Source organism: Bubalus bubalis, chromosome 5 (genome assembly GCF_019923935.1).
Source record: "Bubalus bubalis isolate 160015118507 breed Murrah chromosome 5, NDDB_SH_1, whole genome shotgun sequence".
Taxonomy (NCBI): Eukaryota; Metazoa; Chordata; class Mammalia; order Artiodactyla; family Bovidae; genus Bubalus; species Bubalus bubalis.
In genome coordinates, this window is record NC_059161.1 from 51,138,879 (window position 1) to 51,165,863 (window position 26,985).

Below are 26,985 nucleotides of genomic sequence, written 5' to 3' on the forward strand. Positions count from 1 at the left end.
GTAACCTTCATAGTCCCTGGAAACATCCATGAAAGCAGCAGGACACAAACAGTTACCACTTCTAACAGTGACCTTGAATCTAACTGTGGCATACAGTTCTTATGTCACATACTGTGTTTTTAGACAAGAAATACATGATATTTTCATAAATTTAAAATTCTTTAAGTGACTGAAATGTTATATTTCCCATGTGCTCTAAAGCCTCATTTATAATCTAGATATTTATGTACTTTTTATGTGGTTTAGTTTAATTAATCATAGTATAAAAAAGATTTGTTATTAATATTATTAATGTCTGAGTACAGATTATGGAAAGTTTTATAATGTTTTCATTAATAGTGAGAAACACTGAGTATCTTTTGGATTATTCCTTTAGAAATTAAAGCAGAGACTATAAATAGCCAACATGTGGCTGGGCTTTATTATGTGTTTTCTTAGAACATGTGTAATTTCTCCAGAGTAGATATTGAAATGAATAAGCTGAAAATAATTTAAGGAGAAAATTTTCATAAAGAGAAACAAGTTACATCATTTGTAACTAGTAAGATTACACTTACAGGTCATAAGCTTCAGTAATTTATTATTTGTTTTAGAATGATAGAATGATAAAATATATTTACTGTTATCTAAATGACATGCAATACTGGTTTTTAAATCATAAAGTGAAAGTGAAGTTGCTCAGTCGTGTCTGACTCTTTGCAACTCCATGGACTATAGCCCTTCAGGCTTCTCCATCCATGAAATTTTCCAGGCAACAGTACTGGAGTGGGTTACCATTTCCTCCTCCAAGGGATCTTCCTGTCCCAGGGATCGAACCCGGGTCTCCCGCATTGCTGGCAGATGCTTTTACCATCTGAGCTACCAGGGAAGCCCTTTAAATCATAAGCACAATTAAAAGAAATAACTATTTCACTGAAAGCTTGAGGTTACAACATGTTTCTGAATAGTAAAAATTGGGTTACTTTCCTCTTTGTTTCTAAATACTTCCAGCTACAGGATAAAGAAAATTGATGAAAATTTGAATTTTTTTCCCATTAACTTTGAGTTTTATATTTACCAATACAAAACAATGTATTAGATACAAGCTATTTTTAAATCTCTTATCAAATTCATATCAAGTCTTGGTATCTTTTTCTTTTAAAACTAGGTTTCTTCTGTGAATGTTTTGCTACTTGTTCAAATCTATAATTATTTTTGGAGTAGAAAAGACCCATTAATACATATTCAAGAAAGTCATTTTTGATCTTTTTATTATTTATAAGAAGGCCATATTGCATAATTTGAGAAAATCTGGAATAGTGGGTCATCTAAAAATCAGATCTGAGCCAAAGCGGAAAAAATTTTCTATTTCACCATGCTGTTCTAAAAACACATTTTGTGGGTTATTCATTAGAGAAATCCTAATAAATTCAGGAAACATTATGGACTTTTTACATGACATTGTTATGCATTGTGAATAATATGCTGATATTAGGCTTTTCTGTTTTTTTTTCCCTAAGCAGTAGAGCATTAAGTAAAAGTGACATTAAAGTATGGTAAATATTTCTAATACTTATTCATCAGAATAACTCCTTAAAGTATGTTTACTTAGAAAAAAGAATCAGTTAATCAAAAAATAGAAAAAGAATCACTTTTACATAAAGAGGTTTCGCAGTAGATCGCAGCTTATAAAATATTGAGTGAAGTGCTCATTATTGTTAGTGTGTTAGTAGCTCAGTCGTGTCCAACTCTTTGCGACCCCATGGACTGTAGCCCACCAGGCTCCTCTGTCCATGAAATTCTTCAGGCGAGAATACTGGAGTGGGTTACCATGCCCTCCCTTCTCCAAGGGATCTTCCCAACCCAGAGATTGAACCAAGATAGCTTATACTGTTCAGTTAAGATCTGTTTCCAAGATCTTCCTTTGGATTATATCACAATATACTGTCGAATTAATATAAGCTATTTATTGTTCCTTATTATTTTCCCTCTTTTATCATTCTTTCTATAATCATAAACTCAATTGTCAATTTAAGATATCTCTGCTATGATATTTTGGTATATCATATTTATTAGCTTTTCCTGCATTATTAAGTCATTGTTTACATTTAATGCTGTAATTATTTTTATAACACAAATAATTTTTAACTTCCTTAGTTTTAATATAATATTAATTATATTTGTTTCAAAGGTAAAAGTAGCTAATATGCTATTAATTGCTTTGCTGTCATATTATACCTAAATCATTGCCAATTATTAAAATTAGTTTTAGGCTATCTATAAATCCTGGCATATAATCACTGAGTATTCTGAAAGTTTAGTAAAATTAATTGCTTTTAGTAGCTAGAATAAGCCATTTATTATAAAGGCATTGGTAGCATGTAATTATAGATAAAATTAATAACATCTTAAAAGCATAGTTGTGTTGGGGTTAACATTTTGCAGAAGGGAATATGTAAGCAGTATTGTATTTTTCTTGTTAATGGTAACTCTTTTGAGATGTCGTTTACACTGGTAGTAATCCAGAAAGGAAAGAAAATATTAAGACCTATTAATCTAATTAGCTGTTAGCTTTTTAAAAGACCTGGGAAGTGTTTTTTTTAAGTTTGATATTCAACATTTTTTTGCCATGAGTTTATTCATTTTTACCAAATTTTTGTGTCCTTGTTTTTATGAGAAACACACTTGGAAAATAAAGTGGTAATTTTTAAACTTCATTTATATATGCATGTTTTTTGTTAAATCACAGTATCATTGTAAATGGCATAGTTCACCTCTTTAATTTGGTCAGTTAATGCCATTTCAAAATATTATTTCAGTATTTCTTACTTTGAATTTTGTTAAACAAAATTAACTTGATTTTGTTTAATCTCTGGAATTTATTTTTACTTTAAGAGCATAAAGCTCCAAAAAGTTAGTGTGGAAATTTTCATTATTCTGTTTTACTGTATTTAGGATGAGTTATTTTTAAAATTTTAATGTTTTCCACTCCTGAATAACCAGTTTTGATCTCTTTCAACTAGGAAAATAATTTTAAAATCTGTTCTCATTTCTGTTGTTTTTTCATTTTATTGATGAGCAAAAATGTGTTAGGAGAAAAAGATTTATAAATGACAGTAATTCTTCGGAAGGGCCAAGAGGTATGTGCTTAAAGCCTCAATCATTCCTTAAGAGTCACTGATGTATATAATTATGGATTAAGCTGTGATCATGTTTTTCTTTTTCCTTTGCCAATATTAAACTGTCATAATGTCACATATGTTAGTAAATATTTTAGCTACCAACTTGATTTTTAGACTTGACAGTTGTCATGATGTGAACCTCTCATTAGAACACATATGGCTTAAAGTGGTATATCCCAATTTTAGCACAAGAAAGTATATAAACAGCGTGTCCACATTCTGTCAGCTTGTGTCCCTATGGCACAAAGTGCAGGCCTGCTTTAAAGTTTCAGCCAGTACTACTAGGAGCACCAGTCTCTTACCTTTCTCATTTTTGAAGAGTTTTAAAGTAATTGGACCCAGAGGAACAAAGCCACTATATTAGCTATATTAAGTTTTCTTCTCCCAGAAAATTTTTATGGTCTTAACTCACTGTCTTATTTTAAAATCTATTTCAACCTAAACAGAACCAAATCATTTCTGAATTCTCTTTATCACCTTTTTTAAGCAGCATTATCCTTCACATAGGAACTTCTGATTTTATGTCTTTTAAGCTGTGAGCTAAAGGCTTCTGTGTGACAGGTCAGAAGCTTACATTTTCTTAAAATAATCCAGTTTTTTCAAGTAGCAAATCCTCTATTTGGACACTTCTTTGAAACTTTATGAGATCATTAACTCTTGATTATTTGAATCAGTTTTAAAATTCTTATTAGTGTAAAATGTATCAGTATTGCTTTGCTTATCAATTCCATTTTAATTGAACCCACTCACCCATAAACTTTTTATCAGCTTGCAGTTTATATAATCTTAGGGAAACCAGAAGGAGATTTTTAGAAAATAAAAGACTTTTTTGCCTTATTCCCAACCTAGGGTCATATTTCAGATTAACAGGTAAGATGGATAACTTTCTCCATGGCTGTCCCTCAGTGAAATTGTGAGCTAGGCAAAATTTGTCTGGAGTGCCATTTGCTTCCTTTCTATCTGTTCCTGGTCAAAGTTCCTTGTCAGCCTCCATGATCTCTAAATTGTTTTGAATGTGTCTGCTATGGAGGTTCCTTGGTATAACGAAGAATACTGAGTTTGGAGTCAAGAGATGAAATTTGGGCCTGGCTTCCCCACCTTTAAGTCATACTAGTTTTATGAAGTTATGTACATCTCACACACTGAGCTAACATACAGCTGGGATGTGTCAGTTCAGTGGTTCAGTTTTTAAAATATGAAATACTCTCCTAGCTGTTAGTACATGGCTGCTACTCCAAGTCCCCTGGGTGCCCTTCCTGGGATCCTTCCTCTCCCCACCTCTCCCTAATCCTACAGCTAAAGGTTTAAGGCTCAGCTGGTGGCCATCTTAGTTGGCCCCACCAAAGTCTTCCCTTGTAATTTGCCAGAATACCTGCCCATGCCCACTACCAAGAGAGGCCACATGTGGGCACCAGCAGAGGGCTACTCCAGGACTGGCTAGCCAGCTAGCCAGTCCCTGAAATAGGAACCATAATAATAACAAATTTTTTTAAAAACCTTTTGAGTATATATTTAAAATCCTTAAGCTGATTGCTCTTATTATTGATCCGTAATAAATGATGATTTACAGCAAATACTAATCTAAGCATTGTTCTTGCTGTACAACATATTTGAAACCAGTTTCCTAATCCTCCCAAGTCATCTTCATTGCCTTTCATTTAAAAAACCCAATCCTGGTAATTCTGAAAATTGCAAAACTGAATATATCATCAATCAGTGTGCACCATAGGACTGTTTATGCTAAATTTTAACCCAAAGCGTCTTCAGCTACTAAAAATACTTGGTTAAAAGGGTGCAACTGAATATAAGTGTGAATATTTCTACTGCTGCAAAATAAAAAGACGATTTAATTTAGTGACAAAGCTGACAGGTTAGTTTCTTTTCCTTTCAACTAATGCCTTATAGCAAACCAAGTTTCATTCTTACCAAGGACAAAATTATTTCTAATCTGCAGAACATACTTCTGTTAAGTACTCTGCATTTATTTCACTTGTATGATTTATTTTGTGAAATACAAGTAAAGAACATACAGTAGCTCAAAGTAACAGATGAGTGGTGAAGACTGGAGCATTTTGTTAACTGTTGTTATCTTAACCTTTCTTTAAAGCTAGTGGTTATGAGTCTGTATAATGACACATCCCTGTTGTGAATATTCAGAGTAAAGTTTGTTATTCTCCTTTCTTGAGAATGTTGCCATGATCATGCCTTGAAGAAATTTACTAAGAGCTGCACATTGTTTAAAAGTGATGTCTTGGGTTTTTGTTTTTCCTGACTTATTTTCCTAGACTGATCCCGTTGAGAACACATATGTACGGAATCCGAACGTCAAGTTTTACATCCAGTCAAGGTCCACCTCTCCTTCCACATCTAGTGAAGCTGAGCCAGTTAAGGTGCCTCATTGGAGCAGTCTTGCTTCTCAACTTTTCACTTGTGTCAGGAAAGAGGGACTTGCAAAAACAAGTGAAATCTGACTCTCCTCCTTTTAACAAATGTTTTGTGTAATAAATCACAGCATATTGGAGATCATTACATTTGACTGATAATATAGATAGGATTGTAAAACTGAAGTAAATAATGGTCCCCCCAATTTCAACCTGAAATAGAAAAGAACTTTATTTAAAGTAGTCTATATTTTAAGTAGAGAGCTATATTGAACAGAGGACAGAGTTATGTGAATTTTGGAATTATAAAAACTATAGATACATGGCAATGTCAGGTGCCATTCTCATATTTTAATTCTAATAAATCTAATGAAGATACGATGTAACTGTTCCTTCATAAGCAGAACTTAAAACTGCCACTGCTGGCAACTCAATAGTTTATTATAAGTATTAATCAGCAGTAGGTATGCAACTAAATCATGGCTTTAATAATGCAAAAATAGTGTATTTGCACCTTAAGTAAGTAAATGATTTTAAACAGCCAATTAGTCAATTTTTCTCAACAGAGATCTTTTCTCAACAAGTCAGAAGGATATATTATTCCTCAGTTAATGCCGTCCTGACTCAGATGCAGTTCCGATTATTTACTCAAGCATGATAGTTCTGACATAGCTCCTTTGCCTCCCACTTGGTCTTCAGAGCTGTGTCTGGCATTCCAGGTGAAGCAGAGAGTCCCCTTTGGAAAGCTGTCTGAAGTGAAGTTTGAGGTGTAGTCAGATTCTAACTTGATTTTTTTCCAACCCCGTGGTGTATACTACCTCACACAGGTTAAGTTGATGACACCATCTGATTTTTTAGATTATCATTGTTTTAATATTTTGAGTTCATGCATTTTTATTTTAATGTTAAAATATTTCAAGCATACAAAAAATAATATTAGAACCACCCACATAACCACCATCCACACATTTAAGATGTGTAAATATTTTGCTCCAAAATTTGTATTAAAAAGAAAGAAAATATTCCAGACAGTTGAAACATCCTACCCTATACCATTCCCCCTCCCCTTTCCCAGGCATATCTGAATAACCTGAAATCGAGGTACTCCTTTTCTTCCTTACTTTTACATGTTTATTTCATTTGTATTCATAAACAATAATATAATAGTGTTTGTTGTATATTTAAAGTTTACACAGAGGTTATCTGCATCATATAAAGATACATGTCCACTTTGTTCATTCATTGTAACTATTGCATTATATCTCATTGTATGAATATACCACAACTATTTATCCATTCTCCTGTTGTTGGATATTTAGGTTGTTGCCAAGTTTTTGTTATTACAATTCATGCTGAAGTGAACGTCCTAACAGCTGTCTGCTTTTGCACATGTGCAGAGTTTGTTTAGCCTATATACCTAGAAGTGGAATTATTGGATTGTGTGGCATATGCATTTCAGCTTTAACTAGATCTTGTCAAATTATTTTCCACAGTGGTTGGACCAATTTTCACTCCCACCAGCAGTGTGTGTGAGTGAGTTCCTCTATTTCCCCACATTCTGCCAACCCTTTGTACTGTCAGACGTTAACTTTTATCTATTTGATGGATATTGAGTGGCATTTTTGTTTTAATTTGCATTTCTCTGATTTCAAGTGTTATTCAACATCTTTTTATGTGTTATTGAGCATTGGTGATTTGTCTGTTCATGTCTTTTGTCTGTTGTTCTATTGAATTATTTTTTTCAGTTGTTTTGTAATTGTTCTCTATGTATTCTGGATACTAATTCCTAGCTGGCTATATGCGTGGCAAATATTTTCTTCCAGTCTGTGGCTTATTTAAAATTTTGATTTTTTATATCTTTTTGTCTTGCAACAGTTTTTATTTTAATGTAGTTATATTTATCAATTTTTTCTTTTATGACTTCTGCTTTTTGTCTTTTTAAAACAGTTCTTCCCTATGCAGCAGTTATAAAGATTATCTTCCATATTTTCTTCTAAAAGTTTTTAAATTTTGCTTTTACGTGTTTGGGACTTTAAACAAACTAACCTTTGTTGTTAGGTGTTATGAGAAATGGGGTACTAATCTATTTTTCTCATATAAACAACCAGCTCTCCTGTATTTCCTCTATTGATTTGTAAAGCTGTCTCTGCTTTTTATATAAATGGGTCTCTCTGGGGATTCTCTATTCTCTTTCATTGTTCTTTTTGTCTATTTCTGCACCAATGTCACATTGTCTTATTGTAGCCTTAAAATAATTCCTGATGCCTGTTATGATCAGCCACTCCCAAGTACCTTGTTCCTTTACTTCTTGACCCTTTCGTTTTATATATAATTTTTAGGTTCGGCATATAGGTTCCATGTAAAGCTTTTGATTGGATTTAAATTTATAGATTATCTAAGGAGAATTCATCTCTTTGTGGTATTGGGCGTTTTGGTCTATGAACAATGTCTAGGTACTCTTTTTATATCCTTCAATGAAGTTTCATTATTTTCTTCATGAACATGCTCCAAATTGCTTGTTAGATTTGTTCCTAGATACCTTAAAGTTTTTATTGCTCTGGTGAATGGGACCTTTTAAAAATGTTTTCTAAACTAGGTGTTGCTATTCTTTATGAATTCTGTTGATCTTGGATTCAGCACCCCTACTTCACTCCTTCTAATTCTGAAAACTTCTCTTGGACTTTCTGTGTAAATTCAAGTGACAATTCTGTTTCCTATGAATTTTTCTTTAGTAACTTTCAAAAAGGTTTTGTATTCCTCTCTGTTATTTCATGTTTTTTTTTTAAATATTAAATTGAGTTTAATACTTTTTTCAAGCTTGAAATTAGAACTAAACTCACAATTAAATAGAAAACTCTGAGAAGCCCACCTAAATTCCATGTGTATAAAATATTTGGGTTTTGGAGCTTATATGGTAACAGAGACAAAAAGGGACCATTCATTTTTTCTCTTAATGTTTTAGAATATTCTGTAATTTTATACAAAGCTAGCTTTTTCCTCTTGCTTGCTTAGCATCCTAAAGGAAGTCATTCTTTGTGTATTTTTTTTTTACACTTTGCTAATAAGTGATCTCTCTTTTTTCCACAAAAGCATCCAGTAAAATCCTTTCATTCAAAGAAATATCTTAATAGAAATACTGCATAAAGATATAACTTGTAGTTAAATTTCTGTCAGTTCTGAATTCCAATCATATTAAATAATCTAACTCCCTTCTTAGAAATTACTTTCTTCACAAAATCCCACTAATCAACCCATCAATCAGTATATCTCTATATCTGTCTCACAGGTGCTCGCTCACTCTCTCTTAATCTCTACACACAAACACACAAATCCACAGAATTGTATTCCATATGTGTAGTATGCATTCTGTATACAGAAGTCAAAGGAGTTAAAGGATTCTTCTAAATATTTTATTATAAATCTTGATAAAAACTCTTTCATATATTTTATAGAATTAATATGGTATTTTCAGTTGAACTTGAAAATTAAAATTTAATATCCTCATTTTTATGTAGGCAAGATGCTATGACTTTCTTATGTTTGTCTATAGATTCTCTTTTACAACTTACTTATTTTTAAATTTCCAGATTGAAGTAGTTTTTACAAATTGAACAAATACTAATGTTTTATTTGTAGATATTGCAGACAGAATTTAAATTATCAACAGTGAGAATTTTAGTTCCTTGAGATAATTTTTCCTTATTGCTATTTTGTTTGGCTGTACTTACATTTATTTTTAATGATGTTTGAAGTAGATGGAGTGTTTTATGACGTTTATTTCCTCTTTTCCCCTGGATTCAGACTGTAGACTCTACTCCACTTCCAGTTCATACACCAACCTTAAGGAAAAAGGGATGCCCTGGCTCAACTGGCTTTCCATCGAAGGTATTCAATCTAGTTATAAGCATGGTGTGTTCTAAAAAACAGAGAGAGAGAATGGATTTCTTCTGCTTTTTGTATTTGGCATGATTTTTACTACTGGTTTCCTCAAAATTACAAACATAAAAGCTGAGAAAGAGAATAAATTCTATATGAATGGAAATAATCACCACTGAGAAAGGTAGGACAAACATGCAAATTGTTTTGCTTTATTTCCATCTTCTGAAATTCACTGTTTTGAAGTCTGTTAGTATGGAATGAGCATATACCATCTAACCCAACCATCTCATTCCTTAATAAAAAATTTTACACAGAACTATAAAGAGATGCTTACTGCTGTTTATGTTAGCAGAGTTGGAAATAGGAGAAAGATAGGTAAAATATGGCTGAAGTGCAACAAAATCACATTTATATAAGTTATCAACACCCAAATGTGTCTAATTCATAAGGATATATACATATCCAAGGACCTGTGTAGATCACATTAGATTGGGTGATCGATTTCATGGGGAAAGATTGACAGTGGATCATCAGGATGAATTTTTTTTTTTTAAGTAAGACAAAATTAAATTGGAGGGCCCTCCACGAAGCTCTGGTGATAATATTTGATAATATTTCATGGACTGAATAATAACTTAATTTTTGTACACCTATTGTCCCTCTCCACAAAATAAAGTTTACTTCATGGTTTCTAAAAGATTGAATCTACAATTATCTCAATATAAAAGTATTTAAAAGGGAAAAAAAGTTATTTAAAAAATATTTAAGAAGGGTTTGCTCCAAATAAAGTCACCTTTATTTATCTGGTATAGTGTTGAATCCTAATTGTGTACAACCACTAGTTTGTAAGTTTTCAAGAAGGATTGGCTCTACTTTGTTCTCACATCTTTTATTAAAAGTATTTTACCTCATCCATTGAGTAGCTTGAAGTCTGCAGCACTGACAAAATAGGAATGAAAAGAACACTTCTTCATAGCCACCTCTTTAAATTTTGAGGTTATAGTTATTTCTCATTATACTCCAAATTACTGCATAACCTAAAATTAATGTGTTCATGCTTTAGGTTTAATGCCCTTTTACTAGACTTTTTTTTTGTCTTCCTCCAGCTACCTTTTGTGGAAGTATTAGAAATCAGATATTGACCAGAAGACAAGAAAGGGGATCTTAGAAACCTCCAGAAGCCAAGTAGTCTAGAATTTAGGACTGAATAGACCCTAGAGTCACACACCACTGAAGCAACTTAGCACGAGCACATGTTATATATTATACTATCCTTAGTTGGAATTAGTGAAACATGGGCCTTTTAATCTTTATTAATAAATAATGTCTATGTCTTACAGTTTAACCAGCACTTGATCATTTAAAATTAATGTTCTGCTAAAATGTTGTTTATATTTCCTATTGTTGCATACTCAGTTAAAATTATGATATTCTGAGTAGATCTCTGGAGGAAAAGTATATAATGAATGTGTTTTGTAAGTAATTTTTGGATAGTGTGCAGTAATACTATTAAATTTGTTACTGGCACAGTTGTTTCATTATTGTCATTTCAAACATGTCTTCTTATCTTTTGGAAAAAGGAAAAAAGGACAGAGTTACTTACCTTGAGCAGTTGACTACTCTTTCACTGTATTAAAAGCCTGCAGAACAAATTAGTAACAAACTGAATTGTTTCATTAATTCATTTTGAACAACTGAAAATGTTATCAGCACTAGAAATTTTACTCTAATAGTTCCTAAAAGTGCAAGAAACTAAGAATAAGATCAGTATACAGGAGAAATGTTGAGCAAAAATTGATGTGATGTTAACAAATTAGGTATTTTTCATAGGCATGAAGGCCCCTAGTGTTGACCTATGTCTTATGCCATCTGATTTTTTTTTAAGATCATATTTTTCATTTACATGTTTTTGAATAGTCAAACTTTGAAAGATGGCAGAATCAGATCTGGGCTTGACTTTTAACTCTACCAGTAACTAACTATTATTATTTAGTACTTATTTAATCCCTCTGAGTCTCACTTTATTCATCTATAAAAAGAAATATACCTAATCTTCCCAGAGGCATTGTCTCCATTAAATGAGATAATAGTTAAGCACTGGCACAATATCTGCACTTTGGCTTTTGCTCAGCCACATACAGAAATTATAAAGCCATTGAAAGACAGTCTGTATTCTACTTAGAATAAAGTCAAATCCCAGTGCTGCTTTGAAACTAGGTCCCAGGGGACTTCTGGAATAGATTGGTTTGCATGACTGCTTTAAATGCTGGATTTTCAGTCTGTCTCTGGAATAATACATGTGTGTTCTTATCTGCTCAAGTGTCATACTGCCTGCTTCCAAGGGAGGAAAGATATTTGTTAAACATATTATTTGTTCTTGGTCCCAGAAAATCAAATACATGATTTATAGTAGGGACAGGAGTTTTAAATTACTCTATCTTTCATAAAATGATATAAAAGCCCATTTCTTTTTTATATATAGGTATAAATATGGAAACTTTTACCCAACTCATTGCCAAAGCACAATCTGAGGAATTACAAAAGCCCTGATGTCAAAATTTGTGGGGGAAAAAAACCCTACAATTTATTTTATAACTTTTCAGGTGGCATTCAAGAGCAGTTAATTATCATTTAACTTCTTACATTATCTTTAGAACACGCCAGCTCAATATTGTCTAATAAAAATATTTGAAGTGTATGAATTATAGAAAGGAACTAGAAAACATAGCAGCTGGTGTGTTCACAGAGGTTCACATTATGGAAATGTGATTTTTATTAATCAATTTTTAAATGATTTTTATCAATTTGTTTTGCAGCGCAAGATTCATCAGTTTTTTGTCAAATCTTTTACTACTCCCACCAGGTGTCATCAGTGTACATCTTTGATGGTGGGTTTGATAAGACAAGGCTGTTCTTGTGAAGGTAAGAATTAAATAGTAAGAAAATGTGACTTTAGAGTCTTAACGTTTACTCCCTAAATTGTAATCAAAAAAGCTTTCTCTTTAGAAGGTATATAAATGTTTATTTATTTGACTTAATCATTTGCTTTTCTTTGGATAATAAACTGAGCACCTTGCTAAAGTCTGTTGAGTATTGGAAACTAGACAGTTCCTAGAAGCATGTTCTGGGGAGATACATTTGTGTTGCATTCACCTTTGTTTCATTATTCAGGTGAATTTGTGGTCCCCCAGATGGTAACCTATATGACAAAATAGGTGAAAGTTATTCTTGAATCTGTTCATTTAATTTTACTCTTGCTTAGTTTGTTAGAGAAGTTATTATTAAGTAAACAATGCGGCATCTTTTTAGAAATATTAAATGTCTGCTATAATGCCTCAAAAGATATTTTATTCCTAGTGTTAGTAGCAGAGGTTTCCCCCTACCATTCATTGATTCATCCATCACATGCTTGCATAACGCCTGCTCTCTGCTTTTAGGCATTGGGGATACAGTGTTCTATGTTTGACTAGTTCTCACAACTCACGTAGAAGATCCAGATTGTATTATCCTAACTAGTCTCTTAGATGCTTGGATTTAGAACAAAAGAAAATGGGCAGACATGAGAGATAAGAGAGTTGAGTTATGAATATGTGAAGTGATGAACATGAATGATGTTTTCCAGGGAAAACATAAGAGTGAAAAAGAGAGTAAATATGAGGACCAAGCCTTGGGAAACATAAATAAGGGGAGCTAAAAGATAAAGATAACATAATAATCTGAGAATGAATAAGCTCTGCCATTGACTAGGAAGGATCTAAAGTCTACAGGAAGAATTTGTACAGTTTTTAAGCCTTGTCTCATTGTGAAACTTAGCCAGTACTTACAAATGTGACTTTTTTAATCTGTTCATCAGAAGGAATCCTGGGCAACTGCTTGGCTTTAGGTCCCTTGTCATTTTTTATGAATCAGAATCCTTTGCAATTCTGTAGTAGGAATTTTTGAGATCTTTCCAACTCTCTTCCCTTCTCAGGTCCCATGCCATGAAATTGGGCCTGTCTTTCTTCAGACTCTTTGAAACTACCCTATAAAACAGTGGGGACACATTAGACTATGCCCAAGCTTTCATAAATGTTGTATAATGTGGTTATAGCCTCTCAAGATTCCTGTCATTTTAAGTCTTCTTGGTTGATTGAAGTTAGATTCAGTATAAGGCAATAATTTTGTTGTTTCCATTACCTGATGAAAGTGAGATTTTTTTGCTTAGTAAAACAAATTATAATTTGTTAGATCCTCTACTTAGAAGTGAATGAGCTGTCTTACAGAAGATGGATAGTTTTTGATAGTTAATGCTAGTCCCTCTTCTTTCTTTGTTGGTTTTATATCCATTTGTGATATTCAGTTCATTTCCCCATGTGTATGTGTTCCCATGATGCTACCGCTTCAGTTCCACTTTTATTCTTTCAAAATATTCTCCAGGATCCCCCCCTAGAGTAGGAATTGTCTGAATAGATATTCTTAGTCTGTCACCCCTCCAAACAAGCTTGTTCATTTTAGATATTTTAACCTTTAATTCTCAACCAACCAAGTCTCAATGGGAGAGAGTTTATTTTTATTTATCTCAGGTTCATCATGTAGGTATCAAGAGGTCTCATGCCATACTGTTAGTAGTAATGTATGCAGGCTCTGAGCCAGACTGCCTGGTTTTGAATTCCAGCAGTGTCACTTATGAGTTCTGTGACCCCCGCAAAGTCATATGTAAATGGTGGCGTTGTACCTCTCTTAGATTATTGCAGATTATTGCAAAAAATTAAAAACACCCAAGAAAGATAACTATTGTTATTATCTTAGTAGTAGTTTAAATATATATAATAATATCAACAACTCCTAAAATTTAAATACCTTTTTAATCATTGAGCCATTTAAATTCCAAAGAGAGGGATTGGTAAAGTTTGCCAGATATTGCAGAGATGCCAGGTAATTTAATGTCCATCAGTGATTCCTGTAAGAGAAATTTCAGAATAAGTACCCAACTGCAGTGAGATGAAGAGTTAGAACTCCAGAAGCTGCTTTTTTAGAAATTCAGTTTAAAACAGTCATTTTATTCTCAAGATTAGATTTTTTGCCATTTATTTGCTTCTCATTTTGATCACTAGTGTTAATACAGAACAATAATATTACAGTAATGAAGTATTTACTATTTCTCATTGCAAGTCTTACCTATGAGCAAATGAATCAGCTCCCCAGATGACAAAAATGGTTTAAAATAAAACCAGAGATAAGCATTCATCTAATGTGACACTTTGCCTATAATGAGTGCTCAGTGAATGTTCTCTTTGTAAAAATGAATTTTTCTTGAACATTGTTTCTTTTTTCCCCTCCGAAGTGTGTGGATTTTCATGTCACATAACTTGTGTAAACAAAGCTCCAACTGCTTGTCCAGTTCCTCCTGAACAGACAAAAGGTCCTCTGGGTATAGATCCACAGAAAGGAATAGGAACAGCATATGAAGGGCATGTCAGGGTAAGTATGGTTAGGTTGGATTTAGACTAATCTTTTAAGGTTTATTAATGAATTAAGGAAAGTCCATTACCTTACAGACATACTCCTTGACCGAAAATTCGGCGAATAAAATTCACCTAACAATTTTATTTCATTCAGAGAAATGATTTGAAAACAAAAACCTGGCTTTTGCTTGGAATAAATTCTAAAGTGTCTCAAAATTTTCCGTACTGTCCCTACAGAGTAATGTTCAGATGTTTAAATCTCCTTGAAGGAATCTGTAGCACTTAGTCTTGCTGGAGAGGTGGTATATGCTTATGAAGTATGAGATATTGTCAAGATGTAATCTTACTTATAATCTTGAATAATATTTAAAGTGTACACTGCCTTTCATCCTATTACCAAATTTGGCTTTTATGCCACTTAGAAATCTATGAATGTTATTTTAATGAATTACTAGAGGAAATTAAAATGGTACTGTTAAAATTTTTTCAGAATCAAATGTCATTCCGTGTTTGAAGAATGTGTTGTCCCACTTGCTCATGTCATTAATGATGTATGTGTTCCATCTGCTGCTTTACCAACCATGGTGGCAGACGTACAGCATGTGTATGTTGTCTTTAGGTTTTCACCCTGCAGTTACATGTGTAATTAAAGGGGTTCTGATTGACGTTTCAGTTCAGGTTGTTTTGCTTGTTTGTTTGCCTAAGATCCCTAAGCCAGCTGGAGTGAAGAAAGGATGGCAAAGAGCACTGGCTGTAGTCTGTGACTTCAAGCTCTTTCTGTACGATATTGCCGAAGGAAAGGCATCTCAGCCCAGTGTTGTAGTCAGTCAAGTGATTGACATGAGGTAAGTGTCAGAGATGAAAATATGTATATCTTTGCAACACAGAAATACAAAGTGTGTGATTTTTCTTCTGATTATATTGCCATGTTTTTATTTAAATCTAATTTCACAGTAATTTTCTCATTTACTAATACTGCAATCACAACATAATTACAAATTGGAAATATGGTATAGTTATAGAACAGGTTGATGTGCGTGTGTATGCATATTGGGGCTGGGGGTCTGGGAAAAGAGGTTAATACTTCAAAACCAAAAGACCAGTTAAAGGCTGCTGGGGTACTAGAGGCCTAATGTGTAATGTCTATGTCATCACTTAAAGCAAAGGCTTCAGTATAATTTCAGTGTGAGGAAAGGAAATAAAAATCTCAAAATCAGACAGGCTCTTGGAATATAAAATGAAGCCGTGAACATTTAAGTTAAGTACATCTCTTAAATGTTTTTGGTCTCATTTTCAGACTCTCTCCTCTACTTAACCCCTTCTCGAGACTGCAGGCATTCTCCCTCAGTGATCTTATTTACTCCTGTAGCTTCAAGCATCATCTCCGCATTGAGACGACTCCTGAACATATGTCTCCAGACCTGTGCTCAAAACTAAAATTTCCAATTCTGGCTCACATAAGCATTTCATACCAGCATCTAAAACACATTATCTTCCCCATACATGTGAAATATAAAGAAATACATTTCTTTATTTGCAAGAAACTTTAAAATATTAGCAAGGAAAATTTGGTAGAACCTGCAAAGGGACCAAATATAGAAAGATAGGGAGAAGAATCAAAGATAAGAGTAAGATGTCAAATCTTCAAGATCAAGAGAATGATGGTACCAATAACCAAATTAAGGAAATCACAAGGAATAGATTATTGTGGAAGGGATCTGTCTTAGGATTTCCTAAGGAACAGTAACACGTCAGATGAGCTGTGTTGAAGGAACAGCAAAATGTCAGATGAGCTGTGTTGAGGGCACTTGACATGTATTATCAGAGCAAAGAGGGGACAGTCTGCTGGAGACCTACTAGGATCCAAACCCACGCGTCCCGTACTTACTGGCATTGTGACACTGAGGAAGCCAGAAACGATTTCTAGCTCTTGTGTCATGTGGCGCTGTTAAATCACACCTGATACGTTACTTTTGGCACTATCAGTTACAAAGAAAGAAAATTCAGAAATTTTAAAAATTCAGTTTGGATGTTCTGTGCAATTAAATTTTGAGGATTGCTTCATATGTGTTATTTAGATGCACACCCAAAACCACACACAAACACACCCACATACGCTAACTTTCAATGTTTCACTTTTCCTTCAGGGATGAAGAATTTTCTGTGAGTTCAGTCTTGGCTTCTGATGTTATTCATGCAAGTCGAAAAGATATACCCTGTATATTTAGAGTAAGTCTGTGTGTTATAATTTGATCACTGAATTATTTGCTTTTAAAAACTAAATGTTTTACCTCTCTCTATAGATCACCAACTTACTTGGAATATAACCAAATCTTACAGACAATTTGTGCAAAGTAAACACTGAATTAGTAGAAGACCAATGGAAAGCTTTGAATATATGGCTTCTAAAATAGGTTTCATCTTGGATAATATTTTTGAATCACATTCAATTTTCAGATAAGTAGTACTACAAGAAGAATTGAATAAGCGTGAGAGTTCTCAATTTTTTTAAAAAATAAAAGTTTGTTTAAGATCTTGTTTACAAGTTAGAATGTTTCAGTTCTATTGCTCTGTAATAACCACTCCAAAACTTACCAGCTTATTTATTTTTCACCATCCTGTGGGTCAGTTCTGGTGTCTACTGGAGAGTCACTCATATGGCTGCATTCAGCTCATTTGGGGCTGAGATAGCCAAAACAGCCTTACTTTCACATCTGAGGCCTTGGTTCTGGCTGTTAACCCTGGTACTTGGCTGGTCTCTGGGCCACCTCAGTTCTCTTTGCGGACTCTCTCCATGTGGGCTCTAATCATTCACTAGTCTGGCTGAGTTCTCCGTGACTGGCTTCCAAGAGAGGAGAAGAAGAGCTGCCAGGCCGTTTAAGGACTAGGCTCAAAACAGGCACAATAACTCTTCTATATTCTGTTGGCCAAAGTAAGTCATGAGGTCATCCCAGACATAAAAGAAGGGGAAATAGACTGCATTTTTAGATAAGAAGAGTGAAATTCTGTAGGAAAAATTGTTGGTAGACATCTTTGGAGGCTGTCTAACACAGTGCAGTCTCAAACTGACGCGTTAAGTAAGATAATGGAGGTTTAAAAAAAAGGACTATTCTCTTGATGGTATGCCTATATACTTAGTACAAGTGTGTATCTTGTATCTAAGACCATACTCAGTCTCTCAGTTCCCAGACCAAAAACTTCTCTCTCCAGCTACCAAGGGAACCTACAGAGGCACACTTAGCTTACCTGATTCTAATTGTGGGATTTTATTGTCTCTGTTGCTAAATTACTTTTAATTAAGGATCCATATATACATAAAGTAAGTATTCTGATTATAGGGTCATTGTAAAGTGATAAACCTTCATTTAAATATTAGTTCAAGTGGTCTTCTCTAAGTTATTGTTATGAAGTAACAGAATCGAAGTATTTCTGAGCATTTTTTACTTTTTTTAAATGGGTTGAAAATCAGTATTTTGTAGTACTTATGAGCCTGGATGCAGGATTCCAGTCTAGTTGTGTGCCCTTGGAGAAATTAATTTCTCTGCATTAATACCTATCTTGTAAAGATTTTGATGGACTTCCCAGGTGGCACAGTGGTAAAAAATTCACCTGCCAATTCAGGAGATGCGGGTTCAATCCCTGAGTCAGGAAGATCCGGTGGAGTAGGAAATGGCCACCCACTCCAGTATTCTTGCCTGGAGAAAGATGTTGATAGAGTTAAATGAGTTAATACTTATAAAGCGCTTTGATTAGTGTCTAGTGCTCAGTTATTACTCAATAAATGTCAGTGGCTGTTGTTAAATGACTATGTGTAATGAGTTTTTTGTGATGTATTCTGGCACTCTGTAGCAAAGAAAATACAAATGACACTGCTGCTAAGTCACTTCAGTCGTGTCCGACTCTGTGCGACCCCATAGACGGCAGCCCACCAGGCTCCCCCGTCCCTGGGACTCTCCAGGCAAGAACACTGGAGTGGGTTGCCATTTCCTTCTCCAATGCATGAAAGTGAAAAGTGAAAGTGAAGTCACTCAGTTGTGTCCGACTCTCAGCGACCCCATGGACTGTAGCCTACCAGGCTCCTCCATCCATGGGATTTTCCAGGCAAGAGTACTGGAGTGGGGTGCCATTGCCTTCTCCAAATGACACTAACATTATGAATAAATAAACTCTATTAAAGGTATCACTTAATGAGTGCTCATTTGCTGGCTAATGCAAAGCAAACTAGCATAAGCATAAAACTGGCTTAAAAGATGGCTGGCTTAAAAGATGTCAAGATGTTTCTAATATCATGAATTTTGATTAAATTGTTCTAGGTCACAGCTTCCCAGCTCTCAGCATCTAGTAACAAATGTTCCATCCTGATGCTAGCTGATAGTGAAAATGAGAAGAGTAAATGGGTGGGAGTACTGAGTGAATTGCACAAGATTTTGAAGAAAAACAAATTCAGAGACCGCTCAGTCTATGTTCCCAAAGAGGCTTATGACAGCACTCTGCCCCTCATTAAAACAACCCAGGCAGCTGCAATCATAGGTATGGATTTATAACATTTATCTTGTTATAATTGTTTATATACCTTGTCAGCAGGGATTGGCTTTCATTAGGAATCCCTGATGTCTGACATAGTATGTATTATATCACAGATGCTCAGTAAATGTTTATTGCCTGAATGAGACCATATTAAAGCTTTATTTCTCAGTAAACAAGAATGAATAAACTTTTCTAATGTATTTTCCTCTGAAAAAGCAAAAGATGAACCTATTACCAAATCTATTTTATCCTTGCGTGACTTAGAAAAAGTTGCTTCTTAATGCATAAGCTGTTTTATAAAGCATAAGTTTCCTAGGTAAAATACAGGTACTAATTACTTTGCAAAGGTTATTGCGAAGTTTAAGTAATATGGAATTTGTAACAGACTGCCCATATATAAAATACCCTCAAAAATGGCAGCTTCTGTGTCTGGAAGTTTAAATTTTTGCCATCTTCTTATGTATAGCCAACTCTTGTTACTTTGTAGTAAATAATGAAAAGTTTGATGAGTAAAGTTCAAATGCCTTTCACAACTTTTCCCTCTCCAAATGAGGAATGGAACTGGATCCAGGGTGCTGACAAACTAGAGGTTTTTTTCACCTTTTATTGAATAAACATTTCTTTATTTTTGTAAGCATTGATAGAAATTATTTTCTAGTGATTGTTCTATTAAAAAAGACATGAGATAATATTTACTACAGTAATCTGAAAGGAAATTTAATAGTATAAGTTATTGCTATATTTTAATTATTTTTATTTCAGTTTTTTGTACCATATTTCTTTATCTGTTTTATATTGTGAGTTTTATATAAGTTTTCACCTAATAAAAATATTTCATATTTATGTCTTGTATAGATCATGAAAGAATAGCTTTGGGGAATGAAGAAGGGTTATTTGTTGTGCATGTCACCAAAGATGGTAAGAGGAAATATTGTGGAGAAAATATTATTGATACAAAATTCTAAACTATAGATTTTAAACTCTAAAAAGAACAGTCTTTGCTCTTATTTATTCTGTAATTGAAATTTTCCAGACTTAATTTGATACATTTATAAGTCAAAAGATAATTTTTTAAATTTCTATAATGCTCTTGAGTTCTAAAATTTCCATGTATATTTTCTTTCTTGTGTCATTTTGTTTAACAGTTCTGCTGTATAAACTCAGACCGCATTTCTAAAGATAGTACATGAAAGAAAAACACAACTTGATTTTTCCATTGTTCTAATGGTACTAGAAGCAGTAACAGTCATTAAAATATGTTTGTTGTTGGGTTCTTTTATTCCACAAGTTAATACAACAGATTTTTTTTAGAGAGAAATTAAATACTAGGTGAAATAAAAAAGGAACCCATTTAATTTAGCATTCTTGAATGCTTCTAAATTATGTCTTTATATCAAGTTCAGTTCAGTTTAGTTCATTTCAGTTGCTCAGTAGTGTCCAGTTCTTTGTGACCCCACGAACTGCAGCACACCAGGCTTCCCTGTCCATCACCAACTCCCGGAGCTTGCTCAAACTCAGGTCTATTGAGTTGGTGATGCCATCCAACCATCTCATCCTCTGTCGTCCTCTTCTCCTCCTGCCTTCAATCTTTCCCAGCATCAAGGGCTTTTCCAATGAGTCAGTTCTTCGCATCAGGTGGTCAAACTATTGGAGCTTCAACATCAGTCCTTCCAGTGAACATTCAGGACTGATTTCCTCTAGGATTGACTGGTTTGATCCCTATATCAAGTAAGATCATGGGAAAACAATGCATTTAAACCTCATTAATTTGTTACCCAAAGAAATACCTTTAATGAAACGTGCGTCAGTTTTTAAAAATAGTAACCCCATGGTAAAACTTCACTAGAATTTGGTGAGAGTGAAAAGGTTTTTCTTAAAGATCTGTCATGTTTTATCACATAGGAACTCTTTGCCATGGCTGCCAGAAATCTCAGTGCTAAACTTAATACCTTACTGTAGGTAGGTTAAATTATCTTACAGTGAGTGTGATTATCTTCCTCTTTCTCCATATGGTTTCTGATATCTTAGTTTTTCTGTGTGTATCTCTATCTTTATTATAAGTTAACATATTCCTTTGAGTATAATTGGGATATGATTAATAAAACATTATTTTGCAGTTGATTCATTATTCTTTCTTTGCACAGAAATTATTAGAGTTGGTGACAATAAGAAGATTCATCAGATAGAACTCATTCCAAATGATCAACTTGTTGCCGTGATCTCAGGACGAAATCGACACGTCCGACTTTTTCCTATGTCAGCTCTGGATGGGCGAGAGACTGATTTTTATAAGCTGGCAGAAACTAAAGGCTGTCAAACAATAACTTCTGGCAAAGTGCGTCATGGAGCTCTTACATGCTTGTGTGTGGCTATGAAAAGGCAGGTCCTCTGTTATGAACTATTTCAGAGCAAGACGCGTCACAGAAAATTTAAGGAAATTCAAGTCCCGTACAACGTCCAGTGGATGGCGATCTTCAGTGAGCAGCTCTGTGTGGGATTCCAGTCTGGATTTCTAAGATATCCCCTGAATGGAGAAGGAAGTCCATACAGTATGCTCCATTCAAATGACAATACACTCTCATTTATTGCACATCAACCAATGGATGCCATCTGTGCGGTTGAAATCTCCAGTAAAGAATACCTGCTGTGTTTTAACAGCATTGGAATATACACTGACTGCCAGGGCCGAAGATCTAGACAACAGGAACTGATGTGGCCAGCGAATCCTTCCTCTTGTTGTAAGAGTTTTACTTTTGGCTGCCTTACTTTGCTGTCTCTTTTCTTTTCCTTCTACTTCATCTCCTATGTGTATTTATTATTATTAACAGCGTTTTTTTTAAGTCATCTTTGAGGTTTTTCCTAGGCATAAATTATGTTGGTACAGAAAATAACCATTTAACCTCATTAAGGTATGGTTAAGTCAACCCACTGCGGTGTTCTTGCCTGAAGAATCCCATGGACAGAGAAGCCTGGTGGGCTGCAGTCCATTGGGTCCCACAGAGTCGGACACGACTGAAGCGACTTAGTAGTAGTAGTAGTAAGTTAACCATACCTAGTTAAACCATACCTAGGCCAGTGGGGTCAACATTAACAGGAACATAATTAAAGCTAATCGTTTTATGGAATATTTTACTTAGATTTTTTAAAACACATATGCTTTTATTTCAAGGAAGGCAATGTCAACCCACTCCAGTACTCTTGCCTGGAAAATCCCACGGATGGAGGAGCCTGGTGGGCTGCAGTCCATGGGGTCGCTAAGAGTCAGACACAACTGAGCGACTTCCCTTTCACTTTTCACTTTCATGCACTGGAGAAGGAAATGGCAACCCACTCCAGTGTTCTTGCCTGGAGAATCCCAGGGACGGGGAGCCTGGTGGGCTGCCGTCTATGGAGTCACACAGAATCAGACATGACTGAAGCGACTTAGCAGCAGCATGCTTTTATTTTGGAATAACCCTAAGGAGTTATGTTCATGGTCCCCCCCAGATACAGTGCTTGTGAAGATTAACAGCTCATAAAACTCTTAAAACTTATGTGTTATTTCACTGAAAGAGATATAACAGTGAGCAAAATAGACAGTCTCACCCTCACAGAGCACAGAATGCAGTAGAAGGGATTCCTGACAGAACAAGTTACAGTAAGGTCTAAGTGGTCTGGTAGCCAAAGTACAAGTTCTGTAGAGGCACACGGGAGGAGCATCTAATCCAGCCGGTTTTGTTTTTAGTGGAAGATACTTGGAGCATGTTTAAATGCTGAAGGGAACTAGCCGCTAGGGAGCCAGGAAAAGGTTGACCTTGTGCTAAATATAAGAAACAGAGTAAGAAGGCCAAAGAGGCTGGAAGTCAGAACACAGGAAGAAGGATATGGAGCAGGATGGGAATTCTCTTCCACTGCAACAAGATAGGAGGAATGGTGGGTATGAGGACAGTCAAGCTTAAAAGTTCAGTATAAGAAAATGTAGGAGAGCCACATATGTTACGACAGAGAAATTGGGAAATCTAGATAAAAAGAAAAATACTTGTAATCCTACCTAGCCAGGCTTAACTATTCTTAACGTTTTGTTTCTTTTGAAATTTACACTCTTATCTATGGCATCATGTTTAGAATGAATCCTGGTCAGAAAATAATTGAGTGTTGTGTGAATTGGAATTAGAATAAGAATTGCAACATCTGGCTTTTATGAATAGCTCTGTCAAAAATTTGTGGCCTTAGTCCGGGTAATCATTTAACCTTTGCTTGTGTCACCATTTATTGATGTTCAGTTCATCCATAAGTATATGTTGAGCATTTTTTGTGCCAGATGCTTTACCAAGCATTCATAAATGTGAACCTAATTCTTAAGATTTCTCTGCTCTGTAGCTTTGTTTCACTGTCAAGAGCTTAACTACTTTAGGAATCCGTTATTTTAAATGTACTGAAATCCCTTTATAGAACTAGTATTGGGCAAGGGAATATTATACCCCTGGTGTTAACAGACTCCTTCTGTATTGTAATGGCCATAAAACCTCTTCATTTATGATTGATGGGGTTTTTACTTCAAAAATGTTTTGATGTGGCTAATCTGTATTGATACTGGAATTTGGTGGGATTCCACTCTACAGTTCCTTAGCATAGATCTTTCAGAATGTTTTGGATTTAACAGTTACAGGTAATCAGCCTTCTGTTCTCTCCTTCCTATGTCTCAGGTTACAATGCACCGTATCTCTCAGTGTACAGTGAAAACGCAGTTGACATCTTTGATGTGAACTCCATGGAATGGATTCAGACTCTCCCACTCAAAAAGGTAATTTAACATTAAAATACGGCCTGGACCTCCTTGCAGCCCAGTGGTTAAGACTACACACTTCCACTGCAGCGGGCGTGGGTTCAGTCCCTGGTCAGGGAACTAAGATCCCGCATGCCGTGTGGTGTGGCCAGGAAAAAAAGAAACATATGGGCTAAGTGAACAAATGAGTATAAGTGAAACACTATATGACTATTTAGCTATTTTTCACTAATTTAGCATTTTCTGTCATATGGAATAATATAAGTGGGAATTTGGGACTTTGCTAAGAGAAAAAAGAAAACTCAAGCTGGTTAATTTTATAGGTAGCTCAGCACCATACTATTTTTATTGCATTTAGTTTCACTATATAAAGTATGATTATTATCATAATGAACAACTATAATACATTCTGTAACTTAAAATGCCAGTGTTACCTTTCACTTTAAGGAACTCTGAAGGAGCATTTCATTTGTAATTTTACTGTTTTTCACATAATGGTATGCAGTTTTAATCCTGTGAGGACAAACTTCATGGGCTAGAAAAGTGATTAAAATTAGAACCAAAGTTATGTTAATAAAGGTTTCACATATTCCTAATAAACTATAATATTTTCCTTTAACATTCCCCCATGATAACATAAATTTTTACCACTATAGAATGTCTATTTTGCAAAAAGTGAAGAAGGATAGCTTGATATATGTAGCATGTGTCATTAGTTGAGGGACAGGATTTAGAGGGATAGGTAAAAGAAAGTACCCAAGATCTTATTTCAAAATCTGCCCCAATTCTAAACCTTAACAGTAGAAAAAGCTCTTATAAATACTGCCACATTTTATAAAACAACTAAATATGGTCCTTGATTTTATAAATTCGGACTGGTTACAATTAATTTTCCCTTTTATTTTTACGATGTGAATTTTGAAATATGTATAAAGGAAACATAATAATAAACTGACCTCTTATGAACTAACTTAAGAGCCAGGATATTACCAAAATATCACTGAATCTACCTGTGTATTTTTTATCCTGAACATTGTGTTCATCATTCCCTTGCTTTTCTTAAAATGCAGAATTTTTGTATATTTAAATATTTCTAGGCAATGTATTGTTCGTTTCGCTTGTGTTTGAGGTAATAATAAAATGTTGTATATCATCTTTTGCCTTGCTTTCTTCATGTACTTACTGTGTGTCTAAGATTCATCCGTGTTACATTGTACTGTATTTTTCTTCATTGCTTTTCACTGCTATAAAATAATCTCTTGGGTGAATAGATCACTATATATTCTTCTGATTAGCAGACATATGAGTTATTTCCCAGCTTTTTGCTATTGTGAACATCGCAGCATATGTCTTCAGGTGTGTGTGTGCGCAGGAGTTTCTTTTAAGTCATATGCCGAGGAACGAACTGATGGGACACAGAGCATGCAAGTGTTCAGCTTTACAAGATAGCGACAGCTTTTTCCAAAGTAACTGCCAGCTGACACTCCTGCCGTCTGTATATGACTTCCTAATGCCCCATGCCATTGTCAGAATTCAAAGTTTTGTAACTAGTTTATTTGTGGTTGTCAAGTGCTACCTCATGAAGTGTCGATTTGTATGTCCTCTGTTAGCTATGCTGTGGATAATCTTTCATGTTTCTTCATCGTTCATATTTCCTCTTCTGTGAAATGCCTGGTCATGTTTTTTATCCCTATTTCTGTTTAGTTGATCATTTTTTTAATTGCTTTATTGAAGTTATTCATATACTGTAGATACTGGGTTAGTGATAGGTGTGGTGAATCTTTTTCCTGTTTGTGACCTATCAAATAATTTTCATGGTGTATTTTGGGAACATTTATTATTGCTGAAAATTCATTGTGATAAATTTTAATGTAGTTAAATAAATCATTCTTATTGTTCATGTTTTTTTTTTTCCTTAAGAAACTGTTTCCTACCTCCATGTCTTAAAGATAAGATCTTTATTTCCTTTCAAAAGTTTCGCCTTCTACCTTTATGTGCAATCCATTTGGAATTGATTTTTTGTGTAATGTGTGAAGTAGGGATTCAGTTTCATTTGTTCCATGTAGATACGCATTGATCCATCACCATTTATTGACAGACCTTCCTTTCCTCATACAGTTTTATCTCTGTCTTGTGTGTACATTTAGTTCAAATAAGATTCCTAAAGTATCTGTATTAATATCTTAGTATCATCATCTGCTTGCTAGTGGCTTTAAAAGTTAAATTTAGGGTTTAAATATATGTCACTTTTTTTTTTTGCCAAGAATACTCTTTCTTTAAAATTTTATCATTACAAATTAGATAATTTTATACCTTTCTAGTTAGAATTAATTTTAATTTTTTGTTGATTTCTGAGAAGGCTATATTTTGACGAGGAAAGATAAAAGTCTTAAGAATGTGTGCTTTACAAGTATGTCAAAGTTTTATGATTTAAATTTTGAACCTTGTTAAAATATTAATTTTATTTTTTATTATTTTAGGTTCGCCCCTTAAACAGTGAAGGATCATTAAATCTTTTAGGCTTGGAGACGATTAGATTGATATATTTCAAAAATAAAATGGCAGGTAAGAAAATACACATTAATAGGAGAGCTTCATAGAAACATTCTCGCTAAGCTGACTGCCAAAGACAGAGCTACTTACTGACTGCAGAGCCACTTAAATTCAGGTGTACCTTACTCTAGGATCTGTGCAGTTGACCACTATCATTCTCTCAGTATATTGGGATAAACGACTTGACAAAAAGTCATTCTGTTCAGGCTCACATAACTGTATAAGCAAAATATTTGTTTCTGACCTACCTTGTTATTTTTCTGTGGATTACTGAG

The 26,985-nt window shown here is 34.3% G+C and overlaps 1 protein-coding gene across 18 annotated transcripts in view; it reads left to right on the plus strand.

The window, feature by feature from the left end:
• Positions 1-26,985, plus strand: part of CDC42BPA (CDC42 binding protein kinase alpha) — a 297,113-nt gene that overhangs the window by 251,058 nt on the left and 19,070 nt on the right. For 12 of the 18 annotated variants that reach the window (XM_044943085.2, XM_006062426.4, XM_044943088.2 and 9 more), the window contains 11 exons: positions 5,447-5,551; positions 9,344-9,427; positions 12,238-12,343; positions 14,745-14,881; positions 15,571-15,710; positions 17,013-17,094; positions 19,179-19,395; positions 20,248-20,310; positions 21,537-22,130; positions 24,078-24,175; positions 26,638-26,722. In XM_044943085.2, coding sequence (XP_044799020.1) covers positions 5,447-5,551; positions 9,344-9,427; positions 12,238-12,343; positions 14,745-14,881; positions 15,571-15,710; positions 17,013-17,094; positions 19,179-19,395; positions 20,248-20,310; positions 21,537-22,130; positions 24,078-24,175; positions 26,638-26,722 — 1,711 coding nt within the window. The remainder of the gene's footprint in view (positions 1-5,446; positions 5,552-9,343; positions 9,428-12,237; positions 12,344-14,744; positions 14,882-15,570; positions 15,711-17,012; positions 17,095-19,178; positions 19,396-20,247; positions 20,311-21,536; positions 22,131-24,077; positions 24,176-26,637; positions 26,723-26,985) is intronic. The other 6 variants (XM_006062431.4, XM_006062433.4, XM_006062435.4 and 3 more) reach the window with 1 other exon arrangement.